Source organism: Trachurus trachurus (genome assembly GCF_905171665.1).
Source record: "Trachurus trachurus genome assembly, chromosome: 21".
In the NCBI taxonomy this organism is placed as follows: domain Eukaryota; kingdom Metazoa; phylum Chordata; class Actinopteri; order Carangiformes; family Carangidae; genus Trachurus; species Trachurus trachurus.
The window spans coordinates 2,197,289-2,223,539 of record NC_139899.1 but is presented as its reverse complement, the minus strand read 5'-3'; the positions used below and the strand labels follow the sequence as shown (position 1 = coordinate 2,223,539).

Genomic DNA, 26,251 nt, shown 5'->3' with positions numbered 1-26,251 from the left:
AGAGTCAAAGCAAAAACCTGTGGAATGAGCTGATCTTTAGAATAAATGTGTCATAAAATGTGACCTCAGTGTTTAACATTGTAGACAAACAGTGTTCTCACGCTAATGTTACGCAATTATATTGTCCTTGTGGCTTCCAACCTTAGTTAGTCATCCTCTTATATTACACCTGAGCTGTAAGGAACATTATACATATTAATAAGCATGACGGTAGTGATGGTTAAATACTGACTAATCATTTAATCATATGTTATATGTCCTGTCTTGCAGGAAAGTTTTAATTAGCAAAGCGACTTTGACAATAGTAGAGGAATGCAAACGGCTTTGAGAGGCAATGTTAGAAAAACAGTATGACGTATCTTATACAGATGACTTTGTCTGTTTGGGGAGCTCCTCTCTCATGACGGTTGTGAGAGATTCTGTGCACGACTTGAATGAAGAGACATTGACTTCAAGATCTTTAGTGTGGTGCCTTTTTTTTTTTTTACCAACAGGTTGTCTGTAGGTCAATAGTTCATCAGAATAAACACATGTATTAAAAAAAATACAGTTTGACAACCACAGAAATTATTTTTTAAGTGAATAAATATTATACATGTGACTTGTGGGTGTAAATATATGGTATAATATCAAATGCAAGCATCATACTGTATATACTATACTGTGAATGCCTTTTAAGTTGGGCTTTTATATATGTTTCAAAAACAGGAAAGAAAAAAAACTTCTCTGACATAAATGCAGATGTTTGCATAAACAATAAGACCCATTGTATGAAACTAATGACAGTCATTAGTCCAAAAAAATATTTTCCAATACGCAGTAGGGCACGTCACTCCTTCTTTGATCTCCTATTGGTCCGGTTTCTCACTTCTCTCCTCCTATTGGCCGAGCGAGCTGCCAATCACCGCGGGGTTGTAGTATGTAGTTCCTGTTGTGGGTTTCCAGCCGACTGACAACCTGTGTGGTGTCTCGGCCGGTAGGACGCTCACCGCCACACCGCAGCCGGAGCTGAGCTGCACCATGCAGGCTGCTGGACACCTGTGATACCGAGGAGCCGGAGTCCGAGGTGAACCATGAAACTCGCCGCTGTGGCCTTTTACGTGTCGGCCCTGGGGCTTTTGGCGGTCGGCCTGCGGGAGCTGCTGACTGGCTTCGAGGAGAACAGATGCAGTATGACCTATATGTATGAATACCCAGAGTACCGGGTGAGTAGTAGACCCCATGGTTCTGTTTGTATGACCAGCAGAGACAGGGCTTGTTCGAGTCGAGAAAGCCCACATGAAGAGTCCAGACTCGGTTTGGATGTCTGAGCATGATGTGTTGTGTTTTAAGGAGGAGATGCCCTGAGCCTGGACACTGAGACAAAAAATATTATATCCCACATAACCATAAATTACTGTATTTTTTTGTAAACCTTGGAAGCTTGTCTGTATTTTGTTCTTCTTTCTTTTCTTTTACGATGACACGCTAGCCATTCTTGAATGGTAGCTATGCTTTGTGTTGATAAGCCCATATGGGCTGGGCACAGAAAATATGTATGACACTTAAACAGATCAAATCTAATCAAAAGGAAGGAAGCAAGAAAAAAAAACCCAGGCTCAGTAACGTGAGGAGAGACAACCACACGTTAGCTCACCGAGCACCGGAGTTCCGGTAGAAGCGAAATACGTACTTTCAACCATAACTGGCAACATAAATTACCCGCCAGGTGTTGTTTAATCGTTTTCTTTAATTGATAATGCTGATATCACCTGGCTGGCGGACGGAGCGCGGGCTAACGGTGCCTCCCCTCGGCGTGCTGTTACTGTATCTACCTGTGTGTGAAAGTAGATTGACCCAAATTAGCCAGATTATAAAACCATAAATCAAACCCTGATCCCTGAATCCTCTCAGCGGGTCACCGGCAGATCAGCCGTCAGTCCGAGGATGGGACGTAACTCGTATTTCTTCCATGTTTCGTAATGACGTGTGCGGGCTCGCCCTCCTTTTCTCTCTGAGCGCTGCTCACTAATGGGCTCATCTGTGGAGCACAGCTGGAGGCGAGGCATCATATGGACAGATCATCTTTACTTCAAGCAGGAGCGAGTGCTGTTTTTGTTCTGGTACGAGGAGGGGGAGGGAGGGAAAGAAGGATCCATCCTATATATCTAAAAATAGTCCTCAGCCTTGTTGTTTTTGTGGTTAATGGACATGGTCCCTTGAGAAAGCATTAGTGTACAGGAGGAAAACGGGCCAGAGGGCACAGGAGCACAGACATTACAAAGCAATATTAGATATCATGGACAGCAAAGGGAAAAAACTACAGAGGGGGAGACAGACAGTAAAAATGATATTTAAGTGCTGTCATTTTCTCATCTGCATTACAGGGATAGTTTCAGCTGAACTGACCAGTAGAATGAGTTATTAATAACAAACTACAAAAATACAGGTAACACTTGTAACACTTTATAATAAGTACACAATTAAATACTGAATTAATCATCAACACATGAATACTCATTAGTATGTAGTTTATAAACACAGTTAAAAATGTTTTACTCATCATTGATACAGCACTAACTGTGTTTATAAACTACATACTAATGACTATTCTTGTGTTATAAATGAATAATTCAGTATTTATTAATGCTTAACTAATAGGCTACTTAAAGCCCCAGTGTGTAACTTATTTGGCTTTAACAAAAATCAAATATTGCTTTCATAAATACGTATTTCACTCAAGTGGAATCACACCCGCATACAAATGAAAACTTTCTCGTACCTTAGAATGAGTTGTTACAAGTCGTTACAAATACATAAGTGGGCGATGCCTTCAGCAAACCAACCGGATGTCATTTTACTCCACGAGAGAAAGCCGGTAAAACGTGGGTCAGGTAAACAATACGACATCACCATGACAACATATTGTCAGGCCTGTATTGTTTTGCCTCGTGCTGGCGGACCACTTGTTTACATAGACGCTTGTTTATCCTGTTGCATGCAGCGTCTGTTGTCTGTCTGACGTCTGCCCCATTTCACGTGAATGCAACATCAAGAATACGTTCCGATGGTTCCAATATCCAACCGCACCGCTAGATGGGGTACATATTATACCTTCAATAGTGTGTACTTATTATAAAGTGTTACCAAAAAAATGCCAAAAAGAACAAATAGCCTACTGTACCACCACTATTGCCATTTTGATTACGGTATTTGATTGTTTGTTTTAAGCAATTACTAGAACACCTCAATTGCTATCTTATTCCTGACTTCTAAGATCACTTAATGTAGTCAGATGAAAAATCTTTTCAGTTCTAATTAATCTTGCTGAGCCACACACGTCTAGAAGTACAGCATATAAAAAGGTCAGGTCACTACCTGTGCAGGTAGAGACAGACCAGGAAATGCCAGGGTTCATATGATCTGACCCCACAGAGCTCATGTTTTTAGTCTGACCTCTCACATGACGGTGAGCTGTGTATGTGAATGTAAATATGGGTATCATCATCTCCTCATATGTGTGTGTGTGTGTGTGTTGTGTTGACAGCGCGTGGCTCTGCCTCGTCGTGTTTCCAGACTGTACCCGGCATACGGGCTCTACCTGTACGGAGAGGGTCTGTACGCCCAGGAGACCAGAGCGCTCAAACTCACCGGCGCCCCCGTGCTCTTCCTGCCTGGGAACGCCGGCAGCCACAAACAAGGTACGCACACAGAGACGGTGGTGTTTGTCTGAAGACACACACTGAAGCAGCCACAGCCAGAGGGTGTGTACTCTAGCTCACTGTTTTGCACACAAGGTTTCTGTCTTTTAAGACAGTGGCTGTAATAACTAGCAGGTTTCTACAGCTGGACTCTGTTTTTCTGTATGTGATGCTGGAATTTGTCATTCATTTCTAAATATTAGTTAAATCTCAGCTTTTGCAGCCGTTTAAAGTGTTCTGTTCTTTTTGTTTTTGTAAGATTTTTGTGGTGTGATGTTTAAAGATGCATTTAGTGTCAATAACATTTTGGGGTTTTAAAGGAGACATATTATGCCCCCTTTTCCACAAATTAAAATAGTTCCCAGGTGTCTTAAAGACATGTCTGTGACATGCTTTGGTCAAAATACCCCAATGATCAAACATCACAGCTCTTTTCATCCTCTCAAAACAGCCCTGTTCAGAACGGCTGCTTTCAGTGCCTGTCCCTTTAAATACAAATGAACAACTGCTTGCCCCGCCCCTTCTACTGGTACCAGGTAGGGGTGGGATTATGCAAATTAAAATCCTAGTTACATCACTGGAAGACAATTGAGGGAACAGCTCGTAAAACCACATGGATTTCAACCTAGGGAGTCTGAACATTACAGATTTTTTTGTCAATTCTCACATTTTGGGGGCCAGAATATATGTTAAAGAGCCTTCAAAAATGGATATTTCCATAATGTGTCCCCTTTTAATGTGAAGTTCATAAATAATTCTAAAGTTTGTTGTTTAAAATTAAAGCCCCAGTATGTAATTTATTTGGCTTTTTATTAGCAAAAATCAAATATTGCTTTCATAAATACGTATTTCACTGAAGTCGAATCACACCCGCATACAAATAAAAGCTTTCTCCTACCTTTGAATGAGTTGTTACAAGTTACAAATGCATAAGTGGGCGACGCACAGAACCGAGGCGGCCATGTTGCATCGCCATTTTTTTTTCCGCCTTGTTTATCCTGTTGCATGCAGCGTCTGTTGTCTGTCTGACGTCTGCCCAATTTCACGTGAATGCAACATCAAAAATACGTTCAGATATGCAACTGCACCGCTAGATGGAGGTACTGTACTTCCTACATACTGGGGCTTTAACATTTCCAAATCTGTGAGAGAGAGCGTGTCAATTCTGTCCTTCTAATTTACATAATGGCAGTGAAGATAGAGCTGACTTTGAACTTTGAAAATAAATCTGCATGATAAATTCAAGCCTGTGCAGAAAAGTGAAGAAAAGAAGAGAGACTGAATGAAACCTGAGTAGATGAGATCAGTGAAGAGGTTGCACAAAATACCTTTGTGAACATGTTTATACATTTACAAAGCAGAAAGTTGTGTGTTGTAACCCCAGCTGGGTCGTTGAGGAGACGGTGCTGTCGACCATCAGAGAAACCATCTGCCAACTGGTCTCTGCTGTCATCATCCAATCAGATCCCAGTGTCAAGACGAGGTCAAAGTGTATACATGTAACTTGAGCATCCCAAACGCAGTGTGTGAAGTTTGAGTCAGTTTTCTGCGTTGTATCAGTGCACAGCTGTTCACAGGAGCCTCGCCTCTGCTGGCATTCCATCATCAGATTGTGTTCACGCTGAGGATGTCACAATTATACATTTTCTTGGTACAATTATTGTCAGAGAAATAATCACGGTAAAGCATTGCCAGGCCATGCTTGTAAAAGAGATTTTTTTATCTCAAGCAATTTGCCTGGTAAAATAAAGGTAAAATAAAACAATTATTATGCATTTATTACTTTCACAACACTATGAATGTGTAAAATCAAATATAGTCAAAATATAATTACATTACTCATTGTTTACACAAATGATTTCAATTATTTATTATGTGATTTAATATATGACCAATTATTAATTCCCCCAGGGGAAGTATTTGAAATATTCAGGTCATAAATTGTTATTTATACCAAATGTTTACATTTATTTGAATTGTTTTTTGTTTTGTTTTATTTATTTTTTTATTACAAATGACAAGCTAACATTTAAATTCCTACCAATTCAGTGTTATGTACCTTTATTTTGGCGCACATCTGCCCATATGGTTCCAACATCATCTTTTTTGGACAACGGTATTTAGGAATCTTTACGATTAATTAATTGTGGCGTTCAATATCACGATTAATTGTGAAAACAAGTAATCATGACATCCCTACGCTGTTTTTTTTTCAACTAATGCTGATCTGCTGATGTTGTCAAATATTTTCATAATCTGAGCCCACAGGTCTCAGACCAGCACACACTCTACTCTACCAGTGCATCCACAGCCTGCTTTGTCTTATTTCTCTGTGACACAGAGCTCCATTGTTTCCTAGCACTATTTTAAAACACATCAGTGACCTCCACTGTCACACTGGGTGATAGACTCCTTCATTATCACACACACAGTGTACATGTAGTTTATTTTTAGTCAGCCCTATGCCCCTGTAAACACTCACTAAGCACTAAATGTGGATTAATCCAAGGCTAAAAATAGTCCCCAGCAAATGCGCTCTTTTCAACTGATTACGTAAAGTTGGATTAAAAACTACCTTGCCCAGCTGTTCTAGGAAATGACTGAGTCTTTCATAAACTGTATATTTACAAGAACTATTTAGATTAACTATGTATTTATGACTTAGATTGCAAAGACTAACAGACTGTTTTTTATAGGATTTATCTAAAAAAAAAAAAAAACAGCTTGATTTATTTTTACCAAATAATATTTTCTCTGCCTGTGGTCTCTCTGTGGGATGACGCCTGCTCCTGTTGTTGCTAACAGAACACCGCCATGTGAAGACGACCACATTCAGCGCGTCACTGTTTGATGCTTGTTTTGTCTCAGTGTCCACACTGTTCAAGATGGTGTGTGTTTGACAACAGCTGCTGGTTGATGGGCTTCATAAGTTAAACAGCAGTGTGATGAAGCACCAGGATCAGATCACAGCTCACATGTGAGTGCTGCTTGGAGACCTCAGGGCTCCGTCTTTACAGGAAAATGGTGAAGCTGTGTAAATTTAATGAGCTTCCTAAACGGGGAAATGAGAGATTTCTTTTTAGGTCAGGAACAGCTGCCCCCATGATCTGAAGAAGCCCTGGCCTGGACTCCATGGCCCTAATCAATAATTGAAAGTGTTTTTAAAAAGAATTGGTGCCTAAGAGCTGTGCATTGATCATTACAGCAGCATGTCAGTCTGTTAAAGAGGAACTAAGCAGGATTTCTCCCGTGGCTATGCTACATTTTTGCCTTAATGAAAAAGCTCCGGACTAGTTGTGATAGTTAACTACATGACTTGTGACTTGTTACGAGTGAGAACGGAGGCTCTCTGTCTTCACCTGGCGTCTCACGGCTGAAAACCAACCTGGCAACATCAGTGTAGCCCCGGTGTCCCAGCTCTCGTCTCTGCTGCACCGCAACACAAACACACTCCGTAACCCGTAATCTTTTGTTCATGACAGTTAAGACTACACAAACATACACGCCATAACATTGTATATGTTATATAACATTATTCACCGCTCCATTTATTGATTTTTCGCTGGCTTCGTTGTAAACAAATGCACATGGGCGAAAGGAGTGTAACCAAAACAGTGGAAAAGCGAGCGGACTTGCATAGTTCATATTATGGAAATATCACTTCTTGAAGGCTCTTTAACATCTATCTGGGTGTTTGTCTTGTCTTCTGGCCTCCAAAATGTGATAATTGACTAAATAATCTGTAATGTTCAGGCTCTCTATAGGTTGAAATCCATGTGGTTTTACGAGCTGTTCCCTCAATTGTTTAACAATGATATAACCAGTTTTTCGAATTTGCATAGTACCACCCCTACCTGGGACCGGTAGAAGGGGCGGGGCAAGCAGTGTAGTGGTTCATTTGCATTTAAAGGGACAGACACTGAAAGCAGCCATTCTGAATAGGGCTGTTTAGAGAGTATGAAAAGAGCTGTGATGTTTGATCCTTGGGGGATTTTGACCAAAGCATGTCACAGACATGTCTTTAAGACACCTGGGAACTATTTTAATTTGTGGAAAAGGAGGCATAATATGTCTCCTTTAAGTTCTTATAATTTGTTGCTATCACACGTCTTCTTCTCTCCATGCAGCTCGCTCCCTCGGCTCTGTGGCCCTGAGGAAGGCTGAAAACATGGAGGGAGGTCTCCACTTCAACATCTTCACCGTGGACTTCAACGAGGAGCTGGTGGCCCTGTACGGCGGCAGTCTGCTCCGGCAGACCCACTTCTTGCACGAGAGCATCAAGGCCATCCTGAGGCTGTACAAGGTCAGGCCTCAAATATCAGCTGCTGGTCAGACAGCCTTACTTACACCACATCACAGATATTGCTGGTGGAGTAATATTTCACCGTGGGGCTGGGATACATGTCACACAACACATCTCATCACCTTCTACATTTACATCACAGGCATTTAGTTAATCCCTCTGACCTGCATGACAAGCAGTAATGAAGAAGTTTACAAGGCACCACCAGAATAAACTAACATCTCTAAATGCCAGCATTACAACATTACCACAAAACACACAGTGGACATTAAGTGTAATATATTATATTCCAGTTGCCAATTTAAATGATTACATCTGTCGACCTACAGGGGAGTGTTGGTATATTACATGGGGTTTAGCCTGGAGCGTGTTCAGCTGCACACACTGCTACAGACTGGTTTATATTGGGAGAAATGCTGAGAGGAAAAAGTATCTGCAACCAGAGCAGGAGGATGAGCTTTAAAAAAGCATCATTTGATTATTTTAGGATGTTCTACATCAGCATCGATCAAAATAAATCTACAAAGTCATGATTAATGAAGGATCCAAAGGAGCAGTCTGCAAAGTCATGACAACTAATGTCCAACGCAAAGGACAAGATCAAAGACACAACCTGACAAACAGGAGGAAAATACTGAGTCCTTCAGTAGTTTGTGATGAACGCAGAATGCTGAATCACTGTTATAGATGGTTATACAGCACTTTTCTAGTCTAGACCCCTCCTATACACACACTCATACACTGATGGAGCAGCCATCAGGGACAACGTGGTGCTGAGTATGACATGAAATCTGGACAACCTGTGTCCTCTATCACAGGGTTAAACTGACTGTCTCTCTCTCTCTCTGCTGCCAGCATCTGAAGACCCCCCCTCAGAGCGTGGTGCTGGTGGGTCACTCCATGGGAGGGGTGGTGGCGCGGGCGCTCTTCACCCTGCCCCGCTTCAACACCAACCTGGTCAGCCTCATCATCACCCAGGCCTCTCCTCACCTGGCTCCCGTGCTGTCCCTGGACCCCTACCTGCTGGGTGAGAGCAGCTCTGAGTCTTCAAAGGGACACTGATTATGTCTTCATTAGGGGTGGGAGAAAAAATCGATTCACATAAATATCGCAATATCCTTTTTGACGATTTTTTTTATTTTTTTATTTTTTGAAATATTGTGCAATGTGCATTTGTTAGCCTTTTTTACATATAGAGAGTACAGGTTTTGAAAAGGGTTTAAGTTCACTTTATAATGGAGTATGTTAATTTATAGGCTTCTACAGTATTTGTGTGCAGATAAATGTTAAAAATGCAGACTAAAAATCGAGAGAATCTGCAATATCGTAGAATCGCAATTTAAATCGAATCGCCATCCCGAAAAAGACCACAGCAGATCGGCACCTATGTTCTCCAGCTGCTTTGATAACCAGCATTCAACATTTACCTTAGGATAAAAAAACATAACTGCTTTCATTATTAACTAGGGCATTGGTTCCCAACCTGGGGTCCACGCCAGGGATTTCTGAGGTTGTGAGGTTATCAAATTTATATTTGTGCTTATTGGCTGGCTCGTCTTTGAAAAAAGCAGGGGGGGCTTCAAGGAAAACAGGCTGGAAACCACTGACCTAGGGAACCTCAACTGAGGCTCAGATATGGTCTGTCTTATTTATAATATGTGATTATTCATTTATATATGGATATCTAGAAAGGCTGATGAAGACAGATGTTTAATATGACAGTAAAATAAAATGATGTTTCTTCTGTTCGTCCCTGTTGTGTAGATTTCTACTCTGCAGTGAGACAGAAGTGGGTGAGCCAGGCCAAAAAACTCAGAAACATCACAGTCCTGTCGGTTGGGGGCGGTTACCGTGACTACCAGGTCCGCTCGGGTTTAACGTCGCTGCCCTCTCCTCCAGGAGACCCCAACAAGCTGTCACTGGTGGTAAGATGATACTACTATGATATGGATCTCTCTCCACCGCAGGAATTCATTTTTTTTACAACTGAAAAACTTGATCAGCAACTTGACTGAAGGCACTATTTTAAGATTCTCTTCCTCATGTACACATTTCCACCCCCATCTGGTAACTGGTATGTGCTACGGTTGGATGCCCATCTCTTTCAGTTTCTTTATGAGACAGAGTTGTTTTCGAGGCAAATGCAGAGACTGCTTGCTGAAAAACTGCCCCCGTTGGGAACGCGCATCAGCAGTTTTGCATTAATTTACCTCTAAAACAACTCTGTCTCGTAATGTTCCGTTATTATCTCATAGCATGGTGAATGTGCAGGTCACAACTTGTCCACCAGAGCGTTTTGGAGTTGTTGGATTGTGTATTTGATGAGGGAAACCAAGAAATCCCATTAGCCTCCGTAGCGTAGCTCTGAGCAGCTTGCGGCTCTGCTCCGCCGTTCTAAAAATAGCTTGCACCAACAATTAAAGGTAACAAACCTACTTCTAAAACTATAGGGATTATGGCAATGGGCCTTGAACTATCCCTTTAACCCAAATAGCCCCCAATGTATCATCAGTGTGTGAATGTGTAAAGCAGATTGATTGTTTGTTCAGATTAGAAAAGTCATGTATAAACACTTTTACCGTTGTTGGATGCAATGACAGACAATATTAAATATTCATGGGAGTCTATTCAGTGAATTAAAATACTGATTGGTTGTTTGCATGTCTTCTCATCTTCACCAAGGCGACTGCAGTTCCCAGGACGTGGGTTTCCACTGACCACCTCTCCATCGTCTGGTAAAAGCTCTGACATGTTTAGTGCAGACCATGAATCCATCATGAAACATGTTTAGATATTATTCAGGTTATTATATTATAATGTGTGTGTGTGTTTGTGTCCAAAGGTGCAAAGAGCTTGTTCTTGCGACCGTGAGGGCCTTCTTCGACCTCCTGGATCCAGACACCAGACAGGTCAGCACAATCACATGTTTATAGATGGGTTTTTTTTTGTTATGTTTTTTTGAATGAATCTATCTGTGGGAAATGAAAAAAGAAATAAAGAGGGATGTGATGATAGAACCCAGACGTTATTTTCTCAGAGGCTTGTGGTGGTGGTGCATCCACTAAATAATGAAAACCCATGGTCACTGACGAGCATCCGCTGCCAGCACGTGTCGTGTGTTTCCGAGCTCATGAGTGTGTTCATATTAGTTTGCAGAAAACCCGGAGAAGAAAATGGTCGTGCTAAACCATCACTTCATCAGACATCCTGTCAGGATGTTGGGAGACACCCAAGACACCTCCATCTCCATCTTAGGTCAGAGACACACTCCACCAGCAAGAGGCTGCAATTAACACATACATTCTATCTATTGATTTAGTCAGTTTCCTGCTCATGTCTCTCTTGTCTCAGATTGTCATGTTGAGTTTTCATTAAGAAGCAAAAGGAATTGTAGTTTGACTGAGTGACATTACTAACATTTTATTACATGCTCTTCTTTCCTTTTGTTTGTGTATTTGTAGATTTTCCTGAAGCGTGGAGTGAGGTGAACACACTGCGTCTGGCTTACAGCACACCCAAGGTATCAAACATACTCAACTAACAGATGAACTTTACTGAAGCAAGCTCTACAAAATACAAATGAATGCAGTAAAGTAGTAAATGTTTTGTGGTTAGACTAGTTAATACCAACAGAATAAAATGTAGCGGTTGTGCTCAGTTGTTGCTGTCTGTCCACAGGAAGGACAGGCCAAATATTTCCTGTTTGCTCTGTCGAGTCGGAGGAAAGCCTACAGCCACTTCTACTGCCGCAACAGCAACCTGGTGAGTCTCACCGCTGCTGTGTGCTCATTGCTTTGGTTTGGAGTTTTACTTTTAGTAATGCTGCATTTCACAGCCTTCTGAACCTTGTGACCTTTTGATGTACTCCGAGTCTTTGCTGTTGCACTTCAGACTGTGGTCAGGTGCTTCCTGTTTGCTTTAATGATCCTCAGCATGTGTGTACAACCTGTGGCTAACTTGATGACTCTGTGTCCTCACATGCACCTTATAGCCTACTACTCACACAAAGTTAGGGATATTTGACAAGAATATCAATATAAAAAGTTCATGCTACAGTGATATTCTATCATGAAAGCCTTTTAAGTAGAAGGATGCAATGGTCATTTATTTATCGCAAACAAAAGTTAACAACAGTGGTGGCTATAGCAACAACAAAGATCTCAATGTCTCAATAACTTGATCAATTTGATCAAAGTGTTGTCTTGGTCTCATGGTGGAGAGGAGAGGGAGAGAGAAGAGGACTGTCATTGAACCAGAACATTTAGTGGGTCAATGACAATTGAATTGAAAAAAAAGCACCATCTAGTTGGTCAGACAATGTCAGATCACACAGAACGCACAAAACAAAAATAAGTTGGTCAAGTTGAACATACAGTGTGTGTGTGTGTGTGTGTGTGTGTGTGTGTGTGTGTGTGTATCAGCTAAACATTTCTGCTCTTGTGTGTTTGCATGAAAAGTTGAAACAAATGACTGAAGACAACAGTGTTTCTGACGTGGTGTTGTCGTCCAACAGGAGATGACCAGCTGGGTGTATGGCTGCGTGCAAAGGAACGGTTCCTCATGGTAACAATATGATGATAGAGAATCTCTCCACATGTCACTCAAACCTGTAATGTTTTCATTTCGCTGCTGCCACCAGGAACATATCTTGTGGTTATGTTGGAAGACGTGTGTATTGTGTATGTCTGTTGTGCTTCATTTGTGCTCTTTGACTTTTCCAGTGTGCAGACTGTGGATCTGTCGATGGGGACTGAGCTGCTGCCTCCATACAAGGTGACTGATCCTGTAGAGACACTGTCCAATCCGCTACCAGCTGCTGCCAGCTGCTGCTAACTGTCTGTGATCCTCCTCAGGTCCTGACTCTGAGTCTCAGCGACTTGTCTTCAGTCACTCACCTGGTCGTCTCGGCTTCCAACCTGAACGGACGACAGGTACCTGAGACAAAACAAATCCCTCGTCTCTGAGTGGATAATATATATGATCCTGCTCTGTGTCTCTGTGTCACTGGGCTGCTGTAAGGGAGGAAACAGGTTATGAGTTTACAGGCTTGCTCTCAACAAAGAGCTCATGTTGGCACTAGAGGAGAAGTACAGGATCATCAGCCCTGCAGATGTGGCCAGAAAAAAGCAGAAACAGAAATGCGTCATACTCTTAATTTATACAAATTTATTTATTTATTTATTTTTTTTTTTTTTTTTTTTTTTTTTTTTTTCTTTTTTTTTTTTTATTGTGAAACACAAGACAAACAACATAACGGACATACAGCAATGGATACAGAAGGTGTGCGTGTGTAGTTCGAGTGCAGTGTAGTGTGGTGATGGTAATAGTGCAAAGAAAAGGAAAGAAATTAAAGAATCACGACGGTGACCTAGGTCTCAACAACAAAAACGATACAAAGGGTATAACAGCTATGACAGCAAACATATAGCAAACATAACCGTACTGATGACAGCATTAATTCTGGAGGTGAGAAGGAAGAAAAGGGGACAGTCGGGATCAAGGATGAAAGAATGAAAGAATGAAACAAGGGAAGAGGGGGCAGACGATGCTTAAGTGGAATTGGACGTGAGTGAATAAATAAGAATAGACAGGTAATTTGATTGATTAATAAAATGAATTAAAGAAGCGGTGCGAATGAGAGGAAGAGGGAAAAAAAAAAAAAAAAAAAAAAAAAAATTAATAAATGAATAAAGTTGAAAAATAAGGAGCGAAAACCCAAAAACGATTGAACAAGTAAATGCATGGATAAGTAAATAATAAACTGGGGTCATTTTTGTCACATTGACAAGATGCATCGGGTCCCGTTGATCGGCCAGGCACCGGATCCTGGACCCCCGCCGCCACCGCCCCCAGTCAACCCCCCGCCCCGCCACACCCAGCCACCCTGGGTCGCCCCCAGCCCACCTCTCCCTTTCCTTTGTTTTTGTTAGTGTGGTGCATTAAAAACAGGGTGTTTGTGGTGCATTAAAAAGGGACCGGGTAGGCCATGTAGAGTGTTTAGTTTGTATTTGTTTTCATCTGGTGTGTCATGCATTAAGAAATAGGGAGATGGGCCACACGGCGACGGGCACTGCAGAGAGCCGGCGGAACGGGGAGGCCACGAGGGGACGGGGGGGACGTGGGGACCACGGGTCCGTCGACCTGCCCGGCCCACCAGGGAACCCCCGCAGATCTTGTGTGTGACAATAAAAAATAAAAATAATACTAATTAGTAATTATAATACCCCTAACAATAATCAACGATAATAGTAAAGAATAACAAAAGAAAGGAATAACAAAAAACTGAGAACTGAATACAAAAGGGTATGAGTTATCTGTCATTTGTCTTTTGGATATTTCCACCCCTTGTCCCTCTTCCCGCCCCCTCCCTCCCCCTCCCTCCCCTTCTCCCCTCTTTTTCTTTTTCCCTTCTTCTCTTTATACCGGTGCATAGCTAATACATAGCAAAAAACAAACAATCAGATGTGTACTTGGTGACCCGACAGACACACAAGCAGCAGCGGCGTCGTCGAACCACAGAAAACAAAACAAGTGAGACACAAGACATAAGACACAAGACGTGTGTGTGTGTGTGTGTGTGTGTGTGTGTGTGTGTGTGTGTGTGTGTGTGTGTGTGTGTGTGTGTGTGTGTGTGTGTGTGTGTGTGTGTGTGTGTGTGTGTGTGTGTGTGTGTGTGTGTGTGTGTGTGTGTGTGTGTGTGTGTGTGTGTGTGTGTGTGTGTGTGTGTGTGTGTGTGTGTGTGAGAGAGCCAGTGTTGTATGATGCGAGATGTTAGAATTTGCGCTGGTGGTTGGCCGGCAGACAAGAAAAAGGAGAGGGAGGACATGGTACTGGGTCTAAAAATAAAAAATTAAATTAAATTAAAAAAATAATAATAATAATATATATATATATACATATATATATACACACATACATACATATATATATATACATACATATACACATACATACATACACACAGAAAGAAAAAAAAAATAATAATAATAATAAGTAAATAAATAAAGAATAGAAAATTTATAAATTAGATGGTCAGGGTTAATCAAACAGAAAATCGATGAAAGCGGACCTGAAGGACTGGGGTTCTGTTGTATTTATTGTGGGTGAAGGGGTTTCCAGAGAGAAGTAGTCTGTTAGTAAATTTTTCCAGATTGCCAGATGAATTGTGCTCCTTGATTTCCAGTTCATGAGGATAGTTTTCTTGGCGATAGTTAGCGCTATGAGGAGAAGTTTATTGTACGGTTTATTGAGGTTCAGTGATGAAACATCTCCTAGAAGGCACAATGCAGGGGATAATGGAATGCGGCAACCCATGACAAGGGATAGTGTATCTGTGACCTCTTTCCAAAAGTGATTGATAGGAGTGCAGTGCCAGGTAGCGTGAATGTATGTGTCCGCTTTATTTTGTGTGCAGTGTGTGCATGATTCGGATGTGAAGCCCATTTTAAACAGTTTTTGCCCCGTGTAGTGAGTTCTGTGAAGTATTTTGTACTGGATGAGTTGGAGGTTGGAGTTTCTTGTCATAGAGTGCATGTTTTTGCAGATTTGGGACCAGGAGTCGGCATCGAGAGCAATAGAGAGGTCTTGTTCCCATTTGATTGCTGGGATAGATATTGAATCATCAGAGTGCAGTAGTATGTTGTATATTTTAGAGAGTAATTTTTTTGGGGATAGGATGTTAATCAGGCTTGCAGTTGCAGAGGGGAGAGAGAGATTAGCGGTTTTAATGTTAATAGTTGACTGAATGGATGATTTAAGCTGTAGATATTGCAGGTACTGATTGCTCCCGATGCCGTGCTCCTGGACCAAATGGGGGAAGGAAACCAGGGTGTTAGTGTGAAATAAGTGTTTGAGATGTGTAATGCCCTTGTCAGCCCATGAGTGAAAGTTGAGAGTTTTTTTGTTACTTTTAAAGTCAGGGTTATTCCAGATGGGGGTGAAATTTGAAGGTGCCAAAGTGGAATCTGTGAGTTTGTGGAATTTCCACCAGGCCGTCAGAGCAGATGCTATTGTTAATGCTTTGAAGCATGGATGTTTTTTTATTGATAAACTAAGAAATGGGGTGTCTGAGATTTGAATGTCTTTACATATTGATTGTTCAATGTCTAGCCATGTGGAGTCTGAGTGATTGGGGTGTGTCCATTTGTATATATACTGCAGTTGATTAGCTAAGGAGTAATTTGAGAAAGTGGGTGCGTTTAAGCCTCCTTGTAACTTTGGTTTTTGTAGAGTAGTCAGTTTGATCCTTGGTGGTTTGTTTTTCCAGTAAAATTTTGTTATTAATGAATCTAGAGATTTGAACCAGGTAAGAGTAGGGTGGGTAGGAATCATTGAGAATAGATAATTTAGTTTAGGTAGTACTGTCATTTTTATTAGTGCTATTCTGCCTGTGATGGATATTGGGAGATTCATCCAACGCTGGAGGTCACTGTCAATTGTTTTAAGTAGAGGGATGAAGTTGAGACCAACTAGCTCTGACGGCCTGGAGGAAATATTGATGCCTAGGTATGTAAGGTGACCTGTGCATAGGGGGATGGGTGGTGTGTGGGCTGCCGCATTCCATTTAGTGTTATGCAGTGGGAGAATGGAGGATTTATTCCAGTTTATTGCATAGTCTGAGATCTTGGAGAATGATTCTATTAATTTAATTGTTTCTTGCAGGGATGAAAGAGGGTTTTGTAGGAACAGTAAAATATCATCGGCATATAAACTTATTTTATGTTGGGTCTGGGGAGTTTGAATACCTCTGATGAGGGTGTTCTGACGAATTGCAGCAGCTAAGGGTTCGATGAAGATGGTGAATAAGAGAGGAGAGAGTGGGCATCCTTGTCTGGTCCCCCTGTGCAGTGTGAAGCTTTGAGATGTAATTCCATTAGTGGTGACAGTAGCTGTAGGTGTAGAGTATAAAATCTGAATCCAATCAATGAATGATTTCTGGAAGCCGAATTTTTGTAGAGTGGAGAACAGAAAGAACCAGTTAACTCTGTCAAAAGCTTTTTCTGCATCTAAGGTGAGTATGATGGTGTCGTTATCTTGTAGTGAGGAATAGTGGATTAGGTTAAAAAGTCTACGTGTGTTATTGGATGCCAGTCTACCTTTAATAAAACCAGTCTGATCAGGATGAATTATGTGGGGGATGACTTTTTCTAACCTATGGGAGAGAGTTTTACTGATAATTTTTATGTCCACATTGATTAAAGAGATCGGACGGTAATTTGCTGGGATGGTTGGGTCTTTGTTGGGTTTTGGGAGCAATGTAATTACAGCTGTGTTCATATGTGTAGGAAATCTTGATTGTTTCTTTATCTCAGTTATTGTTCTTATGAAAAGAGGGGCTATGATTGACCAGAAATGTTTATAGAACTCAGCAGGGAAGCCGTCAGGACCTGGTGCTTTGTTGTTAGGCATAAGGGTGAGGGCTGTCAGGAGTTCCTCTTCTGTAATTGGTGCGTCCAGTAATTCATTTTGTTCTGCATTAATCTGTGGAAGTTCAATATTATTAAAAAAAGAATTAACATCATGCCTATCTGGGTTTTTGTCTGATGAGTACAGTTGGGAGTAAAAGTGTCTAAATATTTGATTAATTTCTTGTGGGGAATTTGTAGGCTTCCCTGCTGAATTCTTAAGGGTAGAAATTGTTGCTTTCTCTTTATTTCGTTTGATTTGACTTGCCAAATATTTGCCAGATTTATTGTTATGATGAAAATTCTCTTGCCGGAGTCTGTGAATTAGGAACTGGGTTCTTTTGTTAATTATTTCATTAAGTTGGAATTTATATTTCCTTAGTTCATTCTGGGTTTCTTCTGATGGGTTATTTGCCATTAGTGAATCTAGTTGTTTAATTTTTTGTTCTAGTGTGGATTCTTGTTCCTTCTCTTTCTTTGTTTTGTGAGATGAGAATGAAATGATTTTGCCCCTTAAAACTGCCTTACTTGTTTCCCAGAGAAGTGCTGGTGAAGTGTTAGGTGTGTCATTTATTTCCATAAAGGATGCCCACTCTCTCCTGAGAAATCTGTCAAATTCTGCATCTTTGAGGAGGGATGTGTTAAAGCGCCATCTAGGAGAATGCCTACCATGGATGGTGAGTTTCCATATGAATGATACTGGGGCGTGGTCGCTGATGATTATGGGATGTATTTTGGAATCTGAGATGTTTGATACAATTGAGTTGCTGGTCAGGAAAAAATCAATGCGTGAATATGAGTGATGGACAGGTGAGTAAAATGTGTATTCTCTGGTATTGGGGTGTAGTAGTCGCCAACTATCGCCAAGACCAAAATCACTCATGAACTGTTTTAAAGTTTCGGTGGATTGCCAGATGCGTTTATTGTTGGTATTGGATCTATCAAGTGAAGGGTCAATAACTGTGTTGAAATCTCCTCCTATTATAATAGGGCAATTTGAGATGTTTGATATAGAGGAGAAAAAATTGTGAAAAACTGATGAATCATCTGTGTTTGGACCGTAAATATTACCAATTGTAATTGGGCTGTTGTTAATTGATATGTTAATGATAATGAAACGTCCTTCAGGGTCAGCTATGGTTGTGTTGTGGATAAATGAATAGTTGTTATTTATTAAAATGCACACACCTCTTTGTTTTGAGTTATAATGGGCTGAGAAAGAATGAGTGAATTTTGAAGATTTCAATTTGTCAGGATTTGAATGTGAGAGGTGTGTTTCTTGGAGCAAACAAATATCCGCCTGTAATCTGTCCAAGTGATCAAGAATTTTAATTTTTTTTGTCTGTGAGCCAACACCGCGGATGTTCCAGGAAACAATTTTTAGTGATGACATGTTGAGTAAATTAGAATAAGGAATGGATTACTGACTGATAGGAGTGTGTGTGTGTGTGTGTGTGTGTGTGTGTGTGTGTGTGTGTGTGTGTGTGTGTGTGTGTGTGTGTGTGTGTGTGTGTGTGTGTGTGTGTGTGTGTGTGTGTGTGTGTGTATGCATCACAGAAAACACAAAACAGATACAAGACAAAAAAGGACATGTAACATAAAACCAGCAATGGAACAGTATGCGAGAAAAACAAACAAACAAGCAGTTAGGTGCAATTAGAGCAGTGCAGTGAGACTAAAAGTGCGGAGGTATATGCATAAATCGCCTATGTGTGTGTGTGTGTGTGTGTGTGTGTGTGTGTGTGCGTGCGTGCGTGCGCGCGTCAGATGATGCTCATGTGGTGGACAAGATCAAAAGAGCCAAGGAGTGATGTTTTTGTCTTTGAATAATTTATACAAATTTATACAAACTTTTTTTTTTATTCCACTTTGAGTCACAAAGATTTATTTTACAAGTCAATAGTTTAAAAGTGGATTTTCTCCCCCTTACCTCCCACCACCCATCCCCACCCCCACCCAATAATACCCTTACAGACAAGTAAGTTACCGGCAAATTCATATCAGCAGAGAAAAGAAAAGAAAAGATTAAATAAATACGTTTATACATGGTAAATCAAAACAGCAAAGAGAAAAAAATAAATGAATAAAAAAAATAATAATAATAATAAAATGAAATGAGAAAAGAAAAAGAAAAAGAAAAAAAACCTAAATCATTTGTCCATATATCTGTATCAGCATTACACATATACACATATATACACGAGCGTCGGAAGGTCGGAGTTACAAATCATCCATGTACGTACATAAAGCGGTGGAAAAAAATAAAATAAAATAAAATGAAAATAAAAATAAGACGTCCTCAGGGACAAAAGTAAAACTGTTCAATAGGAATAACCTCTCATGTTTTAATCTAATAGAATACCTTTCATATTTTCAAGCTGTGATATGAGAGGTTGCCAGTGTTTATAGAATTTTTCAGTCGATCCACGAAGAGTGAATTTGACCTTCTCTAGTCTCAGAAATGCCATCAGGTCTTGACATGACATCACAACTTTTGTCTGTTCCACAGTTCATGGTGGAGTGTGAGTGGCAGAGACAACAATCTCAGACCCTGTCTGTCCCAGTTCCACACGTCCTGTCCTTCGGTGAGTCGTCTTACTGTTGATCCTGACCCTCAAACATCAAACCAGAGTGAATAAAGACTTGTCAGTAAGTGAATAACTGTTGGTTTTTCAGGTTTGAGTGTCAGCGACGTTACAGTCAACTCCTCTGGACTTCTCCACACCATCGAGCTGCAGCACTTTCACCAGGTAGCTGTCGCTGCTTTACTGAGTTTACCTTGCTACTCTATCATTCCAATCACACTGTGCCACTACATCTGACCAACTCTGTGTCTATAGGTTTATCAGGCTTTCAGAATTAATATTGCCAGCCAGTGTAAAGTCCATAAAGGTGAGTTTGTTCTTATTACACCAGCAATCATATGTGCACATAGAAGAAATGTGCAGAAATGTGACACAATCCTTGCACCTGTGTCTGCAGAGAGGTTATCCAACGTGTACAGAATAATGGTGCCGTGGTTTCGAGAAGACTCTTTAACCACAGCCAGGTGAGTGTTACATGTCAGCAGCTGGTTTCAGATGTCAGATGCTCTGTGGCGTGGCTCATACATCAGACTGCTTCAAGGGAAAAAACACTGACTCATTGTTAGCCAAAAATGTTGACCCCAGGCTAACTCAGGCACTGTTACCATGGTGACGATCAATCACACCTGTGCTGACAAATAGCAACCTACAACAAAAAACAGGAAATGGCTCAAATGGCTTCTAATTTGTAGTTCTGCCAGGATTGTTGTAGAGGAGCAGAAAGTGGATTTTTTGTTTAGAGAATTTTCTTTTTATCATCTCAGTCTTCAATGTTTTTCCCAACTTCAAGGTATTTACTCCTCCAAATGACAAACACTTTCTGCTTGGGTCAAATCCAACTCCAAATCCAATCCAACTTCATATTTGTTGAGCACTTTAAAACATCCACAGTGGACCAAAGTGCTGTACAGGATAATAAATAAAAGTACCAGAGATAAAGACACAACATCTTACATAAACATGAAATTACACATATAAAAACAGCATAATTTACCCAGAATTCATTGCACCGCAGTCTGTCTTACGATAGTCAAGAACTACACTGCTTTGTGGAACAGATTCAGACATCTAGCCTAAGTCTGACTGCACCAGCTCAAGGCTGTTTCCTGTTTACATGACGTCTTCACTATTTTTATTTTGACTTGATGTGTTCTGTTTGCCAGTGTTCCCTCCGTTACTGAGATCTCAGGGATGCTCCACACCAGTCGACCAGACAACAGCTCTGGTGTCCTCCTGCAGCTCCACACTGCCCCCAACTGCCAGTATAAGGTACTGATCCTGGATGCTGCCTTGTGCACGCAACCTGATGATAGTCAAGTCAAGTAAAACATTGTTTTCATCATTAATATGTACAATTGATTAAGTTTACTGTCTTTTCAGGTGTCAATAAGGACTTCATTACCCAGAGTGCTGGGACAGGTACAACAACTTTCCTGTGTTTGTAAGGTTAACATACCACAAGCATTGAGGCGTTTTAAACTGCTGTGTCTTTAAATCTATACTTGAATTCAAGTTCTTGATGAACAGTGATTCTTTCTGATGAAGTCTGACCTGTTCTCTCTCGCCTGTCAGATCCTGAGGTTCTGTGGTCCTATGGTGCCGGTGTACACGGCTGTAACCCTCCTCCTGGCCTGTGGGGGGCAGCTGTCCTCCATCCTGAAGTCCAGGCGAGCTGCAGCCATGAGCCAGGTGGTGGGCAGAGGCCTGCAGCCTCACAAAGTCAACCTGCCACTCTACATTCTGCACATCCTACTCAGGTAGGGATTGGAAATATAGAGTTGAAATTTAGTATGAACGCTCTCAGTCGTATCCCAACCTCCTGACTGGATGATATATGATAAGACCTGAATATTCCTGTCTGTGTTTTCCTGCTAATCCTCCTGTTCTTCTTCCCCCCTCAGCTGCAGTTGGTTTCAGGAGGTCTGGTCCTTTCTGTGCCTCCCCCCTATGGACGCCCTCCCCCCATCTTTCCCCGATGCATCGTTTCATGAGGGCGTGCTGCCAGTGGAAGAATGGCCACACCTTCTGTCCCCTCTGCTCTACATTTTTGGGGCAGCTGTGGCGTACTGGGGGAGCACCCTGCTCTGTCTGCTGATACGACTGATCTCATTAATACTGGCCCCGCTGCACAGGTGGGTTTGGTCATTTAAAGTCTGTGCTATAGAATAAAAGTATAGTAGTAGTAGTAGTAGTAGTAGTAGTAGTAGTAGTAGTTGAAAGTACACCAAATGAAAAATAAACTATTTTTTAAAACATTAAAACTTAAAGGGATAGTAGCATTTTTTTTAAAGGGGGGTTGTATGATCTACAAAAAGCCCCTAAGTACTTTAATTGCAGTAGAAGACTCTCTGCACTCCTCCCGTTAGCAACGCCAGCCCATAGCCCTGCCCAGAGATTTACCACATACATTGTTGTGAATGGACCCAAAGAAACGGCCTATTTTCGCGGCCTAAAATAGGTTTTACGTGAAAAAATACACAGTTCCATGGTTCGCTATAATATAAATTTTTCCAGCCCTTCAAAGTTCAGGAAAAACACAGTTTTTATTTGGACCTAACCAACTCACGTATCCCTCCGCCCAGGGTTAGCGCCCGCCGATCAGCAGTTGGTTAGCTCCAAATAAAAACTGTGTTTTTCCTGCACTTTGAGGGTCTGGAAAAAATTATATTATATTATATATTTGTAGATCATACAACCCCACTTTAAAATGCTACTATTCCTTTAAAGGTGTTAGCTACAAGTTTAATTCCTTCCGGCCAGTAGGTGTCGCACTCGCTCTCGCTCCAACCTTCACTTGTACTGGTTGCCAGGTACGCCTATAGGGAGCGGCTAGTAGCTAAAGCTAAGCTAATGCTAACCATATTTAACGAGCAGCAGCTCTGGTGTTGACAGCGGACTGGAAACACATCTGAATTATTTCACACTAACTCACCTGCAGATGAACCTGACAAACCCACAGCATCACGCCTGCACCGGAAACGTTACAGTACCGGCTGACCGTTAGTTAGCATTAGCATTAGCACGATGCCATTTCTCCACAGAGCCATTACAATCTGGCTCCCTCACGTGACATCAGCGTACTAATGCTGTTGCCGCAGAGATTTCTTGTCGACGTTGTAACCAGATGTAAATATTTATATATTTTGGACCCGTCAAAATTTATAAAACAATTATTTCTATACTATTAAAAAAATTGTAAAATTAATACTTTTATTCTGCACCCCTCTAGACGTTCTGTGGATGTATTATTTTTTTTAAATGTATCGTTTTGATGAATAGGTTGTAGCTATAACCTTTAAAAGAAAAGGACCAGCAGTAAATCAATGTGATTTGTATGTGTGTCAGTCAGTATGTGATTGTGTGGTGCTGTAACACTGTTAATCCTGAATGTTCTCCTTCCATCACCCACAGACCGTCTGTCTCCAGAGATTGCGGCACCCTGCAGCTGCGGACCCAGCTCCTCATCATCCTCGGTCTGACTGTTATAGGCGGGACGTGCTGCGGTGCGCTGTCAATCTTTGTTGCATTTCTGCTCCATTTGTATAGGGTGAGTCTCAAACCGTGAAATGTGAAATTGTTGCATCAATATTTCATTCAATTTAAGCAAGATACTCAACATGTGAAGCTCACATAAATTTACCTCTCTTACACAGTTAACCTGTTTCTCTTCATTATGTGTTGTGGTCTTTCTTACATTGCACACTCAGGTACTGAGGCTACAGATGACAGAAAGGTCTTTAAGTCACATGCTGAATCTGGTATGAAATATTTAATCTGAACTGTATTTGAACTTTATGATCTATGATGTGCTTCAGAACCTTTTACAGAATACATCCACACAACACTTTTATTCTTATCAAAGTCTTTCAATTCTCCCACAATCTTTCCAGGCACCATGGAAGCATAAAGAGGCTCAGAACGGCGCCGTCGAACCCGAGTGCGTCGACAGGTCTAAAGAATGCAATGGCGCCCCCCTGCTGTCTGAGTGTGCTCTGCAGGAGGTGAGGGATGACCTGCAGCTCCACCTCTGCCTGTCGGCGCTCTTCACGCTGCCCGTCATGCTCGGCGCGCCCTCGCTCATCCACTGGATCGGCAACCTGAGGTGCAGTATCGACATGACGTGAACGCACTATGTGAGGGGCAGTAACAGAACCTGCCCTGATGAAGTGCCTCAGAGCAACACACTAAACCCTCTCCTCACATTTCATCTGTAAATGCAGCTGTTGAGTCTTCAGTTACAGCAGACATGCCCAAACCTGAACTGAACTTGACCTCTGCCCCTGAATGTTGAACATGTAATATCTCAAGCAGAAATATCGGTTCAGTTCAGTTCAGTTTATTTACAGATCATTTAAAATACAGATATAATGCATGATTGCCAAAAAGATACATTTTTGTAAAGTGAGACTCCTCAATGTCCTTTTTCTACCTAATTCTAATCTAAAACCCTAGAGCAGTGTTTTTCAACATTGGGGTCGGGACCCCATGTGGGGTCACCTGGAATTCAAATGGGGTCGCCTGAAATGTCTAGTAATTGATAAAAAAAATTACTGATAAAATTGTTATTTTTAACTAATTATTATTCTTTTTAAAATAATGATTAAAAACACAACACACCATCTTAAACAACTGTATTCTATACATTACTTTCACTTTCTCGAATATAAAAAGTTCAAATTAAATGCAGCATATAAAAATATCTGAGCTGGCGCATCTTGATTGACAGGGTCACCAGAAATTTATGATGTCAGAATGGGGCTACCAGCCAAATAAGGTTGGGAACCCCTGCCCTAGAGCATCCTAAGATTATGTCATATACTATAGCACAAAATGTCAACACAATACACATCAGATATTGGCACATGAAAATATCACAATATACAATATATCAAGAAATTTAAAGCTCAATTTTATTATTGTATTTCATCTTTCAGGTAGAAGTGATGCTGCCACTTAACAGCCACAGCAAAGTTATGATTACATAGTAAAAGGTTACAAATGATTACATTCATTTCTAGTTTAATTAATGGTTATTTGTGTCTTATATTTGGTATAGAATGAAACCTTAGACTAATGTGTTATCAAAGAATGGCAAATTCTTGTAAAAAAAAAAAAAAAAGTAAAGTAGAAAGAAAAATTCATGTTCAGTACAGAGGTGATGTGGCTCTGTGATCCATTACAGATACTCCACCCAGCTGGATCCCGACCCCTGCTGGCCACACATTGTGCCTGTAATCATCGCCTACATGCTGCTTATTAACTGCAACACTTTAAAACTCTGCAACAGGTACGATCACACCGTCACCAACGCCCACACGTATCATGATTATCATGCAACCGCCGAATATTAACTTTGCCTGGATTCCTTTCAGCAAACTCCTGCCTCTGACCTCCTGCCTCCCGCTGCCCTTGGCCATCACCATGGTGACCTTCTCTCCGCTCCACCTCTACAGGGTCACCTACTTCCTGCTGGTGACACTCGTCCCTCTGGCCCTGTGTTGCCTGCTCTGACGGTATCTGGCTGCTTTCAGTCTTCATCTCTACCATAACAAGCCTTTCTCTAAGTTACAGCCTGACTCACTGCGGCTGGTTCAGACTGAATTGTCCCAAAAAGACTCGATGTATCAAACTGCCATGGAGCAGAGCCATAGACATACATAGCCTGGGGAACTGCCTGCTCAATGTTGGCACTAAAAGCTCCATGGCAATTACACTGTTTGTTTTTTCTTTTTTTCTTTTTTTTTGAATGAGAGGATGTAAAGGTCTTGGAGCATTTGGTGCAAATATGGCTCTGTTGGATTGACCTGAAACCAAGTTTGCCTTACTCTGTATATCTATAGCTCTGCCTTCAAGGAGCAAGAACTCCGCAACCAGTGAAGCCACTGATACTGGAGAGATTCTCAACAGATCTCAACAGGGTGTTACAGTTAAAATATTTTTATTTCCTCTTTTTGTTCTTTCTGGTGTCCTATAGTGCCATTACTCACTGTGGTCACTATGCTGTGAACTCTCACACTGCCTACCGCTTAGCAGTGACTTACAGTCGATGCGTAACTGTCGTAGCACCACCACAAAATCAGTGGCAGTGCCATACATTCATTCCATAAGAACAAAATCCAAAGTAATTATGTTTACATTCTCCATTTATCTTTTTATTTTTTATTTTTTCATTTTTTGATGCACAACAGTGACGATGGCAGCAAAATGTACTGAAGAAGGCTGAAAAACATGTGCAGGCTCCAACATGTCTCCCATTATTCAGAGGAAGATTATGGTCCA

General features: G+C 41.2%; 1 protein-coding gene across 1 annotated transcript; it reads left to right on the top strand.

The window, feature by feature from the left end:
- Positions 1-1,060: 1,060 nt before the first annotated feature.
- Positions 1,061-25,561, top strand: pgap1 (post-GPI attachment to proteins inositol deacylase 1). Its single transcript, XM_083996619.1, has 26 exons — positions 1,061-1,205; positions 3,527-3,680; positions 7,808-7,983; positions 8,839-9,010; positions 9,748-9,908; positions 10,666-10,718; positions 10,826-10,892; positions 11,133-11,238; positions 11,445-11,503; positions 11,662-11,745; positions 12,497-12,546; positions 12,705-12,756; positions 12,837-12,914; positions 19,897-19,972; positions 20,064-20,137; positions 20,228-20,279; positions 20,370-20,436; positions 21,136-21,241; positions 21,353-21,391; positions 21,545-21,729; positions 21,874-22,104; positions 23,384-23,519; positions 23,680-23,730; positions 23,863-24,074; positions 25,155-25,259; positions 25,345-25,561. Exons 1-26 carry the CDS (start codon positions 1,074-1,076, stop codon positions 25,481-25,483), a joined length of 2,817 nt encoding a protein of 938 aa, XP_083852745.1. The 5' UTR covers positions 1,061-1,073; the 3' UTR covers positions 25,484-25,561.
- Positions 25,562-26,251: the final 690 nt, after the last annotated feature.